At 51.4% G+C, this 18,222-nt stretch overlaps 1 protein-coding gene across 1 annotated transcript; it reads left to right on the top strand.

Moving 5' to 3' along the window:
• The first annotated feature begins 16,835 nt into the window (after positions 1–16,835).
• LOC148592131 (olfactory receptor 14C36-like) lies at positions 16,836–17,825 on the top strand. The gene has a single exon (XM_088535597.1). It carries the CDS (start codon positions 16,896–16,898, stop codon positions 17,823–17,825), a length of 930 nt encoding a protein of 309 aa, XP_088391723.1. The 5' UTR covers positions 16,836–16,895.
• The last annotated feature ends 397 nt before the right edge of the window (positions 17,826–18,222 follow it).

Below are 18,222 nucleotides of genomic sequence, written 5' to 3'. Positions count from 1 at the left end.
TGAACAAGTCAAAATTCAGCTCCTGAGGCATGGCAGTGCCTTACAGGCTCCATACAGGAGCCTGGACAGCAGTGATGCACTGGGTGAGCCTGTCCTGAGACACCCAGGGTCAAAGTGTGGGAGATGCAGGGTGCCAGGGCTCTACAGATCCCAAAGAGAGGCAGGTGCCAAGAACTATACCCAGGGGAGAAACACTGCTTGGAGGTGTAACAGAAAACCCCAAAGCATAAATAAGGTGCAAAAGAGAAATGGCTTTCCTCAGGGTCAGATGAAAGAAAGCTGGGCAAAATTCACAGGATTTGGAGAAACTTCTTCAGATTTTCTACCTGGCCTGACCCATGGTTTTGGAGCCTGTCAGGAACCAATGTCCCATCTCAAGCGCTCTGGAGGGAAGACATATGTTAAGAATATGTTTGCTGTTTTCTGACATATCTCTATCTTATCACAGATCAAGAAACCTTCCTGAGGGCTTTCAAAGGCTCTACAGGCTCTTTGCTTTTCTCAGAAGAGTAGATTCCTTGAGGTTGCAGCAGGGGAGCCAGTGCCCTGCTGAAAGCAGGTCCCAGTAGGCAGGTCCTTGGGGCCTTTTCCAGTGAACTTTGGGAGATCTCTGAGGATGGAGATCTAAGAATCTGTCTGGATCCTGTGCCAGAGTTTGGTCATGCTCATAGACAAAAAGATTGGTTCTTAACATCTAAGAAGCATTTCCCATTGTCCATTTCTTTTTCTCTCATTGTTGCCTCACATGCCATTTGTGAGACCCTCCAAGAAAATCCAACTGCTCTGTGCCCTCCACAAGGGAGTTGTGCACAGCATGAAGATCCTCCTTGGACTTCTCTGGTCTACGCTGAACAAACCCCGCTCTCCTAGCATCTCCTTTTCTGCCGCACACTCCAGCCCCTGACCATCTTCTTGTCCCTGTGCTGGTCTCCCTCTCACCTGTTAGTGCCTGTGCAGAACTGGAGAGACCAAATGGGGTCTGGTGTACAGGCATGGTCCCCACTGTGCCAAAAACAGAGGTAGAATGTGTCAGTGGCCCTCCTGGTTGTGTTCTCCCAAATACAAATCCAGGATCGTGGGCAAAATATGGCACAAGGACCCAGAGAGGTTCTCAGGTATCCTCCTATCCTCAGAGATAATATAAACTTCTCTGGAAAAGGCCTAAAGACAACACCTCTACTGGGAACTGTCTTCAGCAGGGTGTTGGATCCCTACCTCCAGATGGCTCCCGAAAAGCAGGCTCAAGGAATCTGCTATTCTGAGACTCTTTCCAAAGGGACCTGTGGATTTCAAACTGCCGCCTCCACCACTGACCAAGAACAGGTATCACAGAGCCATCCATCACCCTGAGAGGCCTGATTCTTGTGAGGGGGCATCTCTCTGTCTGCAAGTGTCTGCATATCCACAAAGTGCAGAAATGGCTCTGACTGCTTTGTTTAACTACCAGTTTGTATAAGGGATCACAAAGGATTAGGGTCTGCAATGGGAAGATGTAATGAGGGTCCAGCTTCAACAGAAAGCCTTAAAAGGAGTGAGAAGATAACTTACTCCATTAGAGTGACTCAAATCCCAAAGACTCAGTTAATCAAGACGATCAGAAACTGCAAGCCTGAACATCAGCTGACAGAAACCACCAAACTGTGAGAACCCCTGGGTCACACCAGGATGCTCCAAGGAGAGAACAGGGAAACCAACAGTCCTCCACACCACTACCTGCACACCTAAACAGAGGGTCCTCAGCCTACACCTGCCTCTGCATCAAGGACACACTGGGCTAAGCACCACACTTCTGGCGCCATCCTTGTTTTTCCCAGCGCACAAGGCCCAGGTCTGGCCTCAGGCAAGCAGTGGCCGTGCTCTGGAATTGCCCGGTGGGGAACACCAGCATCTCGCTTGGCTTTTTGTAGGGCAGGCAAATCAAGAGACATGGACTCTTCCAGTCTCTTCCCGCACTCCAGAGACATCACAGCACCCCCAGCAGCCCCCGAGGGTTCCCTGGCAGCAGCTTCCCTGCAAGTTATTGCCACTGTCTCTAATCCCTCCATCACTATGTCCACCAGTCTCCTGGCCACATCTTCCGTATCGATGGCCTTGGTCCTGCACCTGGCAGAAGTTCTGCAAGGCTTTTCTGGAGCAGGCAGCTTCTTTTTCCCTGTAGACCCTGGTGTTTTACATGCAGGAGCCTCCAGGCCTCCATGTGCCTGGCTGGCTGCCCTGGCAGTGCGCGGTGGTTTGGGAGGCAGATGTGGCACCTCCGCTCTTAGCCCAGCCTTGCTGGGTAGGGTCTCCCTGAGCATCACAGGAGTCATCTTGAGAAGGGCAGCGGTCAGGCAGGGCCTTTACCGGCCTCACTGCTCAGCTCTGTACCTTTGCGATGACCTGATCAGCATCTTCAAAGCCCTGGGGGTCAGACAGCAAAGGCCGCCTGTCCTTTTGTGGGGACAAAGTTAGGGTCCACCTGCGTCGCCTCGCTGCGTGCGGCTCCCGCTTGCCCACCTGCAGGGAGAAGGAGGCACATGATGGAGAGGGTTGTGTTGCTACAAGCAGCCCCTGAGGCACGGGAAGCCCCAGCCCCATGTCACAGGGAAGCTCATGGTCGAGCACAGCCCAGCTACACGTGGTCCAAAGAGGCTCTCTGATCCTTCGCACAGGGCTCCCAGGATCCATATGGGCTTTGGAGCATCCCAGTCATGCTTTGTGTTCGAGAAAATCCCCACAGCCAGCAAGAAGCAGCCCCTGGCCAGAGGAGGTGAGGTCTGGCTGGCTTGGCCCCCCATGCTTGTGCTCTCCATGCAGCTCCCATCCCTGCTGTCAGCCTCCCCCTCCAGCCCCAGCACTCACTTTCCTTGTGCTCTTGCGCCTGGGAGGACGCCCATTGCTGGGCTGGGAGCAGGTGTTCGCCTGCCTCTCCTTCTCCATCTCCAGGGCACTCGCTTCACCTGGGGACTTGCTATTCTGGGGACCAACGCGAGCTGCTCCTTCTGCTGGAGCTGCTCTCCTCAGAGTGCGACCCCCGAGGGTGGTGCTCTGGCCCAACACAGCCTTGGTTGCCATGGGCATCGCTCCATCACAATGGCCTTGGGGACATGATGCCACCCCCATCACAAAGCCCTGGCCGTTGCCATAGGGACTCCCACGGGGTATATCCTGGTGGTGGCCAAGGGCACCCACATCTCATCTCAGTGCCTTAGTGGTCAGCAAGGGGAGGCCCTTTGGGTCCCTGTGCCATAGTTTGGCCACCCTCATGGATCTGTAGTTTGGAGAGCACAGCCAGCAGGGCCACATGCGTGTTCTATCACACTTTTTGTCACAGTGGACACCATGCCTCTATACCAGATCCCACTTGGGCTCTCCAGTTCTGCAAGGAAACAAACAAATGGGAGGGAGTTCAGCACAAGGACAACAAGTTGGTCAGGGGCTGGAGCATGGGGCAGGTAAGGAGAAGTTGGAAGAGGGGGTTTTGTTCAGCCTAAACCAGAGAAGGCCAGGAGGGATCTTCATGCTGTGCACAAATACCTTGTGGAGAGCACAGAGCAGCAGGTTTTTCTTGGAAGGACACGCTAATTGCATGGGAGGCAGCAAGGAAAAGACGGACAATGGGAAATTTGCAGCGTATGAAGGATTCACAGACTTCAGGGATGTGAAACCAAAAACCTTTATTTAAATGCAACTTATAGAGTTCCTGACCCCAGAGACAGCCCCCGCCCTGCCCAGCAGGACACGAAGCTCCCCACAGGATCGAGGGGGGAAATTCTGTGTGGGAAGATTATCCTCTACCAGGACAGGCTCTTTCTCCTGCTGGGAGGGTGCTACAAGGCTCAGATCTGCTCACAGGTCTAACTATGAGTGCATTTCAGAAGGCACTTTTCAAAAGGAAAGGCAGGGCAGGCATTTCCTGAAAGAGTAGTTTGACACATTCGTTTACACCTGCAGCACAGCAGAAAAAACTGCTTTGGAGCCATGGGCAGGGGACCCTGCTGCACATGACACATTCAACCAGGGCAGAGCAGAGTCACAGAAAAGGGAGGTGAAATAAGGGAGAGAGAGGAAATATGGGTGTTTCCTTGAGAAACGGAAAGGATTTCTCTCCCCAAATCCATGGCCAATTCCGTGTGGAACAGCAGAGCTATTTCCTACTCAGGATGTGCCGCCCAGATTTTCCTGGTAGCATTTTTGTTTTCAGCAGAGTTTTCTCTCCTCACAGTTGTGGCCTATGACCGCTACGTTGCCATCTGCAGACCCCTGCACTATGGGACCCTCCTGGGCAGCAGAGCTTGTGTCAGAATGGCAGCAGCTGCCTGGGCCAGTGGCTTTCTCAATGCTCTCCTGCACACTGGGAACACATTTTCCCTACCCCTCTGCCAAGGCAATGTGGTGGAGCAGTTCTTCTGTGAGATCCCTCAGATGCTCAAACCCTGCTGCTCAGTCTCCTACCTCAGGGAAATTGGGCTCATTGGGGTTACTGTCTCTTTGGGCTTTGGGTGTTTCATTTTCATTGTTGTGCCCTACGTGCAGATCTTCACTGCTGTGGTGAGGATCCCCTCTGAGCAGGGCTGGCAGAAAACCTTTTCCATGTGTCTCCCGCACCTGGTTTCCCTCTTGATCAGCACCACAGTTTTTGCCTACCTGAAGCCCCCCTCCATCTTCTCCCCAGCTCTGGGTCTGGTGCTCTCTGTTCTGTACTCAGTGGTGCCTTCAGTGATCAACCCCCTCATCTATAGCATGAGGCACAAGAGTCTCAAGAATGCATTGAAGCAATTAGTACAGTCGGTGCTAGAAATAAGCTCCCCATCCTTCCTAACAAGGGGTTTCTAATGCGTTTCAGAGAGTTCTGTGCTTTGGGAATTCTCTCTGTGTTTACATATATATTTTTTAACATAAGGTTTTTAATTCATGCTACTTTGCCAGAGGGGTGAACCCACTCAGTCTAATTGCCATATATGCTGTAAATATGTCTGTCCTTGTGTCTCTGTGTCAGTCGTGGCTTCACTCAAATAAAAATGGATTTCCTCAGGACGATGCTTAAAGGTTGACCTCTCCTTCCAAAGCTGGAGTCCATAATGTGCTCAAGGACTTTAACCTTCACAGAGTCTGTTGCTCTTCTGCGACTCTCCAGGGCCCCCTGGCAATGGTGTGTTAGGTAATGTGGGTTGGATTCAGTTTCCAGCTGTGGGTGCTCAGAGCTCCTGCAGGTGGTGAATGGTCAAGCCGTATCTGTCATATGACAGGGCTGGAGATGGATATGGTGCTTCCAGGAGAGCACAGGGCATCCTCAAGGGCACTGTGTTCCTGGGAGTGAATGGAGCTTCAGGAACTCAAGGGGAGCCACCCAAATGGAAGGGGCTAAAGCAATGAATGTGCAGGCTAGTGAGAACTCTGCAGTGCTGCAAGCGGCACTGGGATCTCAGGAGGCCCAGGGAAGGGAGCCTGGAGAGTCACTGAGGTCGCCTTCAGTGTCAGTGTTTGGCTGCCTGGGCAGCTCCTTCCTGCTGGCCTCGGTGCCTGTAGCCAGAGGACCAGCTGGCCCTGCCCAGCCTCCCTCCCAGCTCAGAGGCCAAGGACGGCTCTGCACCAACCCCAGCGTGGTGCAAGGCTGGGGCCAGCAGGGTTTGTGGGGGGACAGGGCAGTGCGGGCTGTCATGGGGACCATGTCAGAGGGACATTTCCCCAGGGCTGAGCACCCTGTCCTGGGTGCTGTCTGCACAGTGGAGCCAGGGAGCCATGTGTGGGTGCAGGGATGGGCACACTTTCTTGGTGCTGAACCCAACCACGTTCCCAAGCTGCTCCCTACAGCTGGCTGCAGGGACACCCATGGGGCCTGGCCATTCCTGCTCCTCACAAGCTGCTTGTCCAGGGCAATGCTGGAAGAAGAGGCCTGGCACCATCCTCTTGGCCCTGCACTACCTGTGGCTGTGACAAGTGAGCAGTCCCCTGCAGAGAACGATTCCTGGGACAGGCACTTGGGAACAAGCAGCTGGCAGTGTTGATGGGAGCCCATCTGGGACATGCCCTCTGGGTGGACAAGGAGGCCTCAGGCTCCCTCAGCCTGTTGGGGAGGAGTTGTCCGCTGGAAGGAGTGCGGGGAGGAAGGACGTGAGTCCTCCTGTGGTTTGCGAGGTGAAGGTGCTGACGTGGTGGAGACCAGGGCACTGCTGCCTCCTTGGCCCTCTCCCAGCTTCTGGGAGGTCATTGCAGGAGCCAGCCAGTCCTCGAGAACAACTATTCCCACAACTTTGCAGCCAGTGCTGGCAGGCTGTATGCACATGGGGTGCCCTTTGAGCCGCACACTTGTTCACATTGCTTAAAGGGGACTGTACCCACCTCCTCACCCTGCCTGGGTGCTTGGTCACTCCCACTGTGGTCTTGCCCTTGTCACCTACAAGCTTGAATTCAGGCCCTAGCCCTCATGTTCAAAGAGCTCCACACAGCTGAGCTGCCCCTTCACACTAAGGACAGCCCCTTTGCTCATCTTCCTCCACTCACTCCTGAAGATCTCCTACCCTGCTACTGTATGAGATGTAGAATCATGTGTGAGATTCCACCACACCTCAGCAATATTTCTCGGTAGATGGGCGCCTCCATCTGCTCCTCTCTCTGCCGCAGGCTTTATGCACTTGTGCATGTTTCATGGCAGAGTCTCAGCTGTGGCGCCGAGAACAGGTTGGTGATGGTGAGACTTGTTCTACCAAGGGCCAAGGACACAGCGTTTCTGGTGTCTGCCCTTCAGAGCACGGGCATGCTGTCATGGAGAGCAGGTGGCAACGTGATGGTGAGAGGAGATTCCCACTAAGAGAGCAAAGCCTGCAGAGCCCAGGGCCAGGGGGAAACAGAGCTGGGTTGCCCAGCCTTGGCAGGAGAGAATTTTGCTGCCTGAGCTCCCTCTGCAGCACCTTGGTGCCTGGGACAGAGCTGAATTGATCTCCCTGAAGGACAATGTGCCAGTGAAGAAGGTCCTGTCTAGGACTGCCATCCAGAGACCCTGTGAACATCACTAACACTGCCCTTGCTCCTGTCATCCAATGGTGGAAAGAGGTCTCTGCTCTAGTAGCCTCACCCTTAAAATCTTGTAGCTCTCCTTCTCCGGAAACTCTTCACACCCTTACATGAGGGAAACGGGCTAACGATGACCTCCGTGTGGTAAATCACAGCCAGCCCAGGTCCAGGGGCTTCTTCAGTGGCACCTTGTCCTTCTTGGAGAGAGGTTCACCCAAGTTGCCCAAGTTGCCATTAATCACCCCTAGGAGCCAAATCCCTCTGCTGCTTCCCCCTGGCCTTGGGCATTCCAGAGTTTGCTCTCTTTCTGGGAACCTCCTTTCAACATAGCCCTAACAACTGCTCTCTACACGAGCAAGTCACTGTTGTCAAGTGGGGCCATTGCACACACAGTGTCCTTGGCTCTTGGCAACAGGTTTATCCATTGCAGATCTCTTCTTTGTGCCACAGCTGAGGCTCTCCAACCCCAATATCGCACACAAGTGCATGCAGCCTGGGCCACAGAGGAGGGCAGATGGAGAGGCACAAGCTGTCACTGTGCTGAAACACAGCTGGAATAATTGAGATGCTTTGAGACCACTCACATGACCAGAGGGTTGTGATGGCAGAGGACAAGCTCCACAGGAAGAAAGGTGATGGGGTGGATGTCCTTGATGTGAAGGGACAACTCAGATGGGAGGAGCTCTTGCATGGGATGGATTAAGGTCTGGGTGAGAGCTTGCGTAGGCTCCCTCCCCTTGGGGGAATCCTGCAATCTGAAGGGTGGTGGAGCTTAGGAAAGCCAGCAGGTCTTTAAGGAGCACAGCCACCCAGCACAAGGATGGTCCATCCCGATGCTCATTAAAACTAGAACACGCCTTGGGAGATCAGCTTGGCTACACAGGATAGTATTGTCTACTTTGTAGGAATGGTGTTCAAATAAGGACAAAAACCAGGTCCTGCTCCTGGGACAGACCAACCCTTGCAGTGATATGGACTGGGCAATGTCCGGCTGGGCAGCAGCTCTTTGGAGAAGGACCTTTGTGGGTAGCAAGCTGCATGTGAGCCAGCAACATGCTCTGGAGGCCACGGTGTCCTGGACTGCATGAACACAAGTCCCCCTACTCTGTACTCATTAGAGTATCTCTAGCTACTGCATCCAGTTGGGGCCTTCAGTAGAAGAACTCTGCTCATCACATGAAGTGAGTTCAATGTCAGGTCTCCAAAGTGGCTGGGGGCTGGACTACCACTTACCCCCTTGTGGGGAGAGGGTTTGGGTTTGTTCAGTTCAGAGAAGTTAAGGCTTCTCCTGACGTTTTTTTTTTTTTTTTTGCCTCTGGGTCTGTACCTGAACTGGCTGCCCCAGAGTCAGGCCCTTCTGCTGGGGTGAGGTTGCTTTTTCAGGCCTGGGCAGCACATGAGCTGCATGGAGAAGCTGAGGACCATGACCTTCTTTAGCCTGCTCAAGTGTTACAGCTAATGGGAAGAGAGCAGGATCCTGTGACTGCCTGCAGGGTGGTTTCAGGGATGATGGAAGTTGTTCAGGTAGTGGGAAAGAAACAGAGAAGGAGAAAAAGTCACAAACTGAAGCTTGAGGTACAGAGTTGACTTGAAGAAAAATGTCACTTAAGAGCAGTGCTGTGGTGCAAGAGGTCCCCCAGAGGGGACCTGAGATCAAGCCATGCCTTATTGTTTCAAAGAAGAGTCACCAAGGACAGAGAGACATGGGAAAGGATGGAGAGATGCTGGGGCGAGAACAAGGTGGGGAAGCAGCCTGGGTGTCTAGAAGCTGCAGGGAAACAGGCACAGGCATGGGAAAATGTGGGAGAGCCCAAAGGAGAGAGAGCCTGAGGGCAGGGCCACAACCAAAAATCTCCTCAAGAACTAGGTCTGTGTCCTCTTGGCCATGGCTGGTGTCTCTGCCATTGAGGCCTAGAAGAAGAAACTTCTTCCTTCTGGCAACAGGGCCTCCTTGCCTGCTTTCCCCCAGGCACACAAGGTGTCCTGGATCAGTGTCCTGCCCTAGGCATTGAACACTCCCACCCACACACTGCTCCAACCAAAAGCCTTGGGCAAAGCATGGTGGAAAGGATGTCCGTACTCAGGGACTGGGCACCTCTATTTGGTCATTCTGCTTGTTAACACACATGAAGGGTTGACCTGGCATCAGAGGAACCTGCACGTTGCCTTTTCCTATCTGCAATCACAACTTCCAGCTCTCTGTTCTAATCAGCCCCTGGGGAGTCTTTGCTTGGTAATGAACCACAGTGGGACTCATTAACCCTCCAAGAAACTTGGGGATGTGCTTCTGACTTGAACTTCTGGAGAAGTTTCTTCAGTCTCTTCTCAGCATCAGAGGTTCATGGACTCAGCTCCAACTACTCCCATGGGATCAGTGAAATGCAAAATCCCTCAGGAGCCACGATTTTTGCCATAATTTTCTTCAGTTTTCAAATCTTCTCTAGCTAATTGGAAAGGAGTGTCTTAACATTAGACTGATTACAATGAGCACCTCGAAAAGAAAGATAGATATATTTTTTTGAGCTTTCTTTATTGTTCCATGTTCTAAATCAGCCATACGCACTTTCTCCACTCCCTAGAGTGTCTCCCAGTGAAGTCTGGACATGTGTGAAAAGTAGTGTTTTTGAGGGGAGACCTGTATGAAGAACCTTCTTGCTCAGCTCCCCAGCCCTGCCACTTCCCTCATCAGCCACTGGGGCCTTGGATCACTCTGGCTAAAATCAAACAGTTTTTCCACTCCAGTAGCTGAATGTTACAGCTCATGTGCACTAATTCCCACCTGAACTAGTGGCAAACAGGCAGAAATGTTAAGTGTGATGAAACAAAATAACCTGGATCCTGCGTCAATAGGAAACTAAACGCATTTCTCAACTGCAGGTTGAGTCCTGATTACTTCCAAGGAGCTCCACAGCCTACAAGGAATAACCTTCCTTGAACTGCTTTTCACAACTAGATAGAAAAGGCTGGATAGACACACGGTGAAGGAGCTGATTAAGAGACAACAAGAGTCTCCCAAAAGACTCCCTGAAGCTCAAAGCAGCAAGTGAAGAGTTGAGAGGTGTCTGAATGATAAAGAGCTAGGGGAGGAGGAAGACTTAAAAAAAAATGGAAAGTGCAGATGTGCAGATCATCTGAATCGAAGCTGTCTTTCAAAAAGTTCAGCTTAATCAGTCTTGTAGGGATTGGTGAGGGATTGGTGAAAGGGTGTATATGAGGAGGGAGACTCCGCCCGATGTCAGACCCCATCCGAACAGATGTCTCTGTCAAATCCAGTTATCTGGACTTTCCTTTCTAGTCAAAGGAGGGAAATAAGTGCTCTTAACAGACTTCTTATTTCAGATATATTTCCTAATGACAAGTTAAGGGCCTTCAGGAATTGCCCCCAAAATTTTCAGCACTGCAGGGGAACACAATGAGCCCAGGGCATCTCCAGCAGTGCCAGCTTCTCTATGTGATCAAATGGAATCAATCCCCTAATGCAGATTTTAGCCATAAGTGAGAACATTCCCAAAGAATAACAAAGATTGCCTTTTCCAAAACTTCAGGCAGTTTTTAACATTACATTTTCATTCTTCTAATTTGGCAGCACCATGTTCGTGCACTACTTTCACCATGGCCATGAAGTAAGGCAGGAAGCAGACTCCTAGATAAAGTTCTCAGGGGGATCTGTGTTATGGGCACCTTTGCTCTTTTCTGGACTATCATCTCTATCTTACGTAGCACTGTGCATGAAACCCTGCTGAGGAAGTGAGGAACAGCGAGCCTGCTTCGGTGCCTCCAGGAGGAAGATCGTCTTCTGCCACAGACTGTCCTCCATCCCACTTCTACCCAAAGAGCAGTCCACAGCAGTTGTCATAGAGCTGAGGCTCACCCTCATCTCAGCCTGTGCTCAGACTTTGTGCTCTTTCATCCCACAGGACTTTGATCCTGTCTTGCCAAATGCCAAACCCTCAAACCAAGCCCCAACCCCAGGCAATCCCACAGGTCTGCACACACTTGCCAGGGCAGTGAGAGAGAAGTGACCTCTCCAGTTGCCCCTTTCAGACATTTCTCAGGCTTCACCTTGTTGGTGAAGGTTGACTGAAGCCAAGCAGGGCTGCACTTGCTAGAATGCCAGTCCCATTCAGCCATGAGCCCACATTTTCCTTCTTCATTCTTTTCCTCTCACTGAAGCAGGAGCAGGGAGATTTGGCTTTCCCCAAACCAGCCTTACTTTACCGGACAATATTTCAGACTTCCTCCTTTGCAGCCTCTCCCTTCTTCCCCTTTCCACATGCTGCCTTACTGACTTGAAGGCCACATGCCAGTTCCTTCTTCAGGCTAGCTGGGCTCCAGAGATGTTTCCTAATTTTAACAACTGTTTGTATGGAGCATTCTTCTCCTTGACAGATGCGTACTTAATGGCTGCCTTTCCTGAGGTCCTCCACCCTTCAGAGCTGCTTGGAGCTGCTGTCCTCAGAGTGGGGAACCTGGGGCCTTGTCCAACAAGGACATGGTCACCATGGGGACCACCCACTCACAATGGCCTTATGGGCATGCTATCACTGCCATCACAAAGCCCTGGTGGTTTCCATGGGGACCCTATCATCATGCCCTGCTGCACACCATGGCAGACCCCATCATGATGCCTTTGTGGGGACTATGGAGGTCCCATCATGATTCCTTGGTGGAGACCATGGAGAAAGACACTATCACAATGTCTTGGTGAAAACTGTGGGGATCCCATCATGATGTCTTTCTAGAGATCCATAGTAGAGATCTACACAAGGCCAGCTCTGTTGCTCTGCCCACTAATCCTCATCCCTACAATCCTGACAGGCTCACTGTCCATCCCTAAGCAGAGCTCCCTGCATCCCACTGCTCTCTCCAGGGGTTCCTTTGTTCACATCACTTGCACCTTTCCCTGCCATCCCAGCCCATCACTTCCTCACTCTTGCTGGAGTCTTCTCCCCTGAGTCACTCCCAGTTTAAGGCTCTCATCACCATCTTGGCCACCTGGTTGATGACCATCAGGCCAGCAGATGGGAAGAGCCTCCATCCAAAGGAAATGTGAAAACCTGCAGTCTTGGTGCCCTGCTGTGGGCTCAGCTCCAGGTCCTCCTCCAACTCCTACTGAAAAAATAAACTGAAAAAGAAGAGAAAAAAAAGGGGGAGAGAGCGGGAAAGACCCATGCTATTTATCCTCTCCAATTTCATCTTGTAATAAAGCGGTATGAGGGTACATGAAAGCAATATGAATTAGGGTATCTGAAATGCAGAATTAAACCATGAATCCTTAGGACATGTTTCTCCTTCTTGCATCAGTGCATGTCCAGATGTGCAGGGATGCTGCTGCTGGACGCATGTTCTGTGCATCACTGTGCCACAGCAAAGGCCACCCCAAGGGAACTGACTGACATCTCCAAAGCCTGTGGAGAGACCAGCAGGTTGTGAGGAAGCTCCAGAAGGGCCTTTGCCCACTCTGGCCCATGGACAGCACCAGCAGCCCCTTTGCTGGCCCCCTGAGTCCACGAAGCAGGGTTAAGGAGATAACGAAGGGATACTAGGCACCCAAGGGCCATGCCGGTGCCGTAGGGACCACGGGTGTGCATGTGCAGGGGTTGTAGGTGGGCACATGGACCACTTGTGACTGTCACAGCTGCCTAGCCTGCGGGACAGGGCAGGATGGCAGATTTCTTGAAGCAATCTCTGGGAAAGCAAAGGTGCTACTGCAGACGTCCCTAGGCCTGGGTAGCCAGCGGTCCATCCACACTTAGGCCCTCATTAGCCCAGTCCCTGTTCATATCATCTGGCAGAGTGAGCAGAAATTCAGGGCAGGAGAGCTAGAAGGAGAGTTCAGAGACCAGAGCACAGAGCTCAGTGTGATGTGTCTCCTATTTCTGCAGCACGGTGCATGCAGGTGGGATGGATTTTCCCTGCAGTCAGTGTTGGAATTCATTTATTAGCGTAGAGGTAGGAAGCCCAGCACAACCTGGGGCACTTGCCCAGCAAGCGCTGCAGTGGGACATGGTTTTCCTACAGGTGCCCTACTGTATCTGTTCCTGTCCCCACTGCTAACGCTTTCCTGTTTTCTTTCTGTAGAGAGAACTCTGTAGACCGTTCTTGTGTGAAATCCTTCAGACCCTCAAGCTCTCCTGCTCACACTCCTACCTCAGCCATGTTAGGCATCTTATTATTAGTGCCAGTTTAATGTTTGTTTCATTTTCACAGTCTTATCCTACGAGCAGATCTTTGCTGTTGTTTGAGAGCAGGGCCAGCACAAAGCCTTTTCCATGTGCCTCCCGCACCTGCCCATTGTCTGTTTTCCTATTAGCACTGGCATGTTTGCCTACCTGAGGTCCCCTATGTCTCCTCTCCTGCTCTGGATCTGCTAGGGGCTGTTCTGTACACGGTGGTGCCTGCAGCACTGAACCCCCCCTCATGTACGGCACGAGGAACAAGGCTCTCAAGGAGGCTGAGGAAAACAATTTCATGGATATTTTTTAGCCTTGGGAAATTGTCATTGCTCTCTAAAAAATGACTCCCTCAGCATCCCATACCAATGCTGAACATTGTTTCTTCACTATTTTTTAAATATTTATATTATATTTTTAATTTTTGACTTCATTTTTTAATAACAGTAGTAGTATTTTATATCCTGTTGCTACCCAAACTGTTGCATATATTCCACCTTCACTGAGACTTCTCTGTTGCATCTGGTGTCCACACTCCAGAAACCTCATGGTGTGTTTACATTCTGGTCTTTGCCTTTCCAGTGAATGTTAGGGGGATTCAAGAGCCTTCCAACCTGTTCTGCCAGTAAGAACCAGGGCCTATGATCCACAGACTTTGTCATGTTGCTTAAAGACGTCATCCATGCCAACAGCCTGACTGCATGGTCTGTAGCTCCCAGCATGATGTCACCCTTCATCTGATGCTCACCCACAAGCACATACCCAAACCTTGTCCATGCCATGGAAGCTCTTTGTACATCCGAGCTGCCGCTCCACACAAAGGACCTGCCCCCTCCTCCTCTTCCCTCACAACCTCCCCTGAAGAGCTTTTACCCCAGCAGCGCAGGCCTCCAGTTGTGTGAGTGGTGATAATGCATCGCAGTTATTGCAATGATGTTGAGGTCCTGCGACAGCTTGTGCTTCTGTCTCCATGCCAGGCTACAGGCATTTGCAAATATTTGGGCTGCAAAATATCAGGATGTGGCACAGAAGAAAGATTGGTCCTGGTGAAACCTGTTACCAAGAGCCAAAGACACTGTGTGCAATGGCCCCACTTGAGAGCAGAGCCATGCTGGCATGGAGAGCAGGGGTCAATGCAATGGTGAGAGGAGGTTCCCACTAAGAGAGGCAAGGCTGCAGTGCCCAAGACCAGGGAGAAACAGAGCTGGGCTGTGAGGGAACGACAGGAGAGGGTTTTGTTGCCGGAGCTGATTTTTAGCACCTTGGGGCCTGGGACAGAGGTGAGCCCATGTCCAGGCAGGAGAAGGTGCCCCTGATGATGTCCTTGGGCTTGAGCCAAATGTGATCCACCAACCGTGGGGTTATCATTAGCCCCATCATGTTTTCCAGGGTGCAGAGAGGTTGTGTGGGAACAAAGCGAGAAGCTTTTAGGAGAGCAGATACCAGTGCAGACCCCTTGGTGTGAGGTGCCTCTCCCACTTATGAAGCACGCTCAGCTGTAGGAGGGATTGGACATGGTTTGCCATAGATCCCAGGCTGTGCCTCCTAGAGGAGACATCTGGTTATGCTGGACAAGCTAGACATCTATCTTGGCCCTGCAGCCTATTTCTATGTCACTGAATTAAATGTCTGCACTGAATTATATGAACTTTTTGCACTGTAATGATCCACCAGAGTCTCTACATTATACTGCACTGTATTATGGTGCTCACATAGTTCCCCTTTCTTGCCTCTTTCTGGATGTCCTGCCTATTAGGGGCTTCATAACTAGGGCCTTCCAGAGTCCAAATTTCATAGATAGTCATCCTCTGATGAAACAGACGGCAATTTTGGAATTCTTTTTTCTCCATTCATTAGGAAAGGACAACAAGTGTGATTCTTTTAGGTTACTTCATACATATTTCCCAGAAGGAGGGGGCACAAGGGACAGAGAAATTGGTGAGTTCAGCTGTTCCTCTGCTCCTGAGCGGGGCCAGGCTCCTGGGACGGAGGCAGCTCGTGGCAGCCTGGCAGCACTGCCCAGAGACAGCCGAGTGCAGGAGCAGCTCCTGTGCCAAGAGCAGCAGGGCTGCGGGCACTGCCTGCTGCTGCGGACAGGGGAGGAGAGAAGGCAGTGAGAGGGGAACTGCAGTGTGAAGGAGAGAGGAGAGCTTGTTGTGGGAGAAACCTTTCCAGCCCTTGACACGGTGAGTTTCTAGCTGCAGGGCAAAGCTGCTGAGGTTCCTGGAGGTCTCTTCTGAACTCAGTACATGTAATTAAGGATTGGGATTTTAAAAGTCTCTCTCCTGGAGTATGCAGGGTTTAGCAGGAGGAGGAGATGCTTCAGAGCAGGGATTCCCTGCCACATGCACAAGGGGTCCTTTACTGGAGAAGAGCAAGAGGAGGGCTACTTGAAAGGGAAGGAGCTTTCCTTCAGGTCTCTGCTCTTTCAGCCTCCTTATTATGGCTGGGAGAAGGTAGAACAAGTTTTCTACTTTGATAAGGATCTGAGAGTCCTAAACCTTCACTCTGAAAGATTAAGAGAGAATTAATAGTTCTGTGAGAAACCTCAACAAGCTGCTTATCCCCATCTTAGCCTAGAGGCTGCATCAATATCATCTTTGTGGCCTCATAGGACTTTCTATAACCTACTTCTTGGGACCTGCAACTGCAGAGCTTCCCTTGGACATTGCTCAGAGGTTTGTGCAGGGCAGAGCTGAGCACAGATAGGGTAATATGGGATCTGTGAGCAATGGCAGGGACAAGACCCAGGGACAGAGGAAGGGCTGCCGGCAGGGACAGCTGCAGGCAGCAGAGATGGGCAGGGAAGGGGCAGGAAGTGCAGGGCAGGAGCCGCCTCCTCTGCAGCCAGACCTGGGCGATCTCTCCTGCCATGGGACCATCTCCAGCCTCCCCACCAAGGGACTAAGGTGTCCCCCTCTGTGAGGTGACGTACCCATCTGGTAAGGTGAAGGTTTTCCAGAATGCCTCTCTGTACCTCTCCTTGCCTCTCTTGGCAGCACATTGAGGGTGTTTTGGCTAGGAGGGAACATTCCCTTGGGTGTATAGACACAGGGTGAGAAATTTGGATATGGGCACTAAAACACTGCACTGCTCTGCCCTCAGCAGGGCCTGTCTCCTTTTAGGGCAGCATATGGGAGCAATCACCCTCTAGCTCAAGGAGACAGGAGCTGTGGGAAGGACACTAACAGACAAACAAGATGTCCCCACTCTGCACATAGTGACCATGGATGCATTCTCCTAAGGACTGAGAGATGAAATGTGAAGGATTTGTCGTTTTGGGGAACCCTACCCAGGAGTGACAAAGACATCTCAAAACTGTTTACCAAAAATAAAACTATAGTTCCTCAAACCTCTTTGCTTACTCTTCTCAGTAAAGATGCTGAAAAGCTAATGTACATATTGATTGGATTTCACATGCCAGAAAATGCGAATGTAAAAGTGTGTGACCTTCACTGCCCAGGTCCCACTATTGCACAACACGACAGACTCCTTGTAATACATGGGTTGATGTATGATGAAGCCTGAGTGCTTCCCACAGCACTCGCAGCCAGTGCAAAATGGAGCTCAAACAAAGCAACTGTACTAAGATACTCTTGCTAAAGAGAGGCAATGGCAGTTGGTGTTGTAAACTGAATGACTTAGTTTTTTTTTTTTTCTTGAAAAGTCTCTCCTAACTTCTCAATGTCTTCTGTTCCTTAGATAGGCCCACATGACTGAAGGGAGCTAATGTCCAACAGCAGCTCCATCAATGAGTTCCTCCTCCTACCATTCGCAGACACGCGGGAGCTGCAGCTCTTGCACTTCTCGCTCTTCCTGGCCATCTACCTGGCTGCCCTCCTGACCAACGGCCTCATCATCACAGCCATAGGCTGCGACCACCGCCTCCACACCCCCATGTACTTCTTCCTCCTCAACCTCTCCCTCCTCGACCTGGGCTCCATCTCAACAACTATCCCCAACTCCATGGCCAGCTCCCTGTGGGACACCAGGGAGATTTCCTTTTGGGCATGTGCTGCTCAGGTCTTCCTGTTGGTCTTCTTCTTTGGAGGAGAGTTTTATCTCCTCACAGTCATGGCCTATGACCGCTACGTTGCCATCTGCAGACCCCTGCACTACGGGACCATCATGGACAGCAGAGCTTGTGTCAAAATGGCGGCAGCTGCCTGGGCCAGTGGTTTCCTCAATGCTCTCCTGCACACTGGGAACACATTTTCCCTACCCCTCTGCCAAGGCAATGTGGTGGAGCAGTTCTTCTGTGAGATCCCCCAGATCCTCAAGCTCTCCTGCTCAGACTCCTATCTCAGGGAAGTCCGGGTTAGCGTGGTTACTGCCTGCATAGCCTTTGGTTGTTTCATTTTCACTGTGGTGTCCTACGTGCAGATCTTCAGAGCTGTGCTGAGGATCCCCTCTGAGCAGGGCCGGCACAAAGCCTTTTCCATGTGCCTCCCACACCTGGCTGTGGTGTCCTTGTTTGTCATTACTGTATTGTTTGCCTACTTGAAGCCCCCCTCCATCTCCTCCCCACTTCTAGATATGGTTGTGTCCATTCTGTACTTGGTGGTGCCTCCAGCCCTGAACCCCCTCATCTACAGCATGAGGAACAAGGAGCTGAAGGAGGCACTGAAGAAACTCATCCAGTGGGTACAAGGTCAGTGATAACAACTGTTTCATTCACTCACCAGGATATCTGGCATCAAGGCTGTATTTTATCCATTTCTTTCTTTTTTACTTCTCTTTTACATCTATCTTAAAATAATAAATACTAAAATAAAGATGCCTAGTTTTTGTCACATCTGCACAGGAATCTCTCCTTTAGCACTTAAACATAGACCATGGCAAAGCAGGAGGCCAGGCTGCCCCCTTCACTAGCAGAGAGGGGGGATTCTCTGAGCTGCTTCGTTGAGCTTCCTTGGATGTGCCCAGTACAGGGAGGAGAGTTTCCCTCTGCAGCGTCTTTTCCAGCACTGACACCAAGGGACCTCTGGGGTACAGAGTCACGGCGGGACAAGGGCAGGTGGGGGGAGACCAGGGGTCCAGTGTTGTTTAGGAGATC

The sequence above is a fragment of the Tinamus guttatus genome, unplaced genomic scaffold (assembly GCF_059628265.1).
Source record: "Tinamus guttatus ecotype Peru unplaced genomic scaffold, ASM5962826v1 Tinamus_guttatus_pri_ptg000634l, whole genome shotgun sequence".
NCBI classification, from domain to species: domain Eukaryota; kingdom Metazoa; phylum Chordata; class Aves; order Tinamiformes; family Tinamidae; genus Tinamus; species Tinamus guttatus.
The sequence above is the reverse complement of the archived record's forward strand: the minus strand, read 5'-3'. Positions and strand labels throughout refer to the sequence as shown.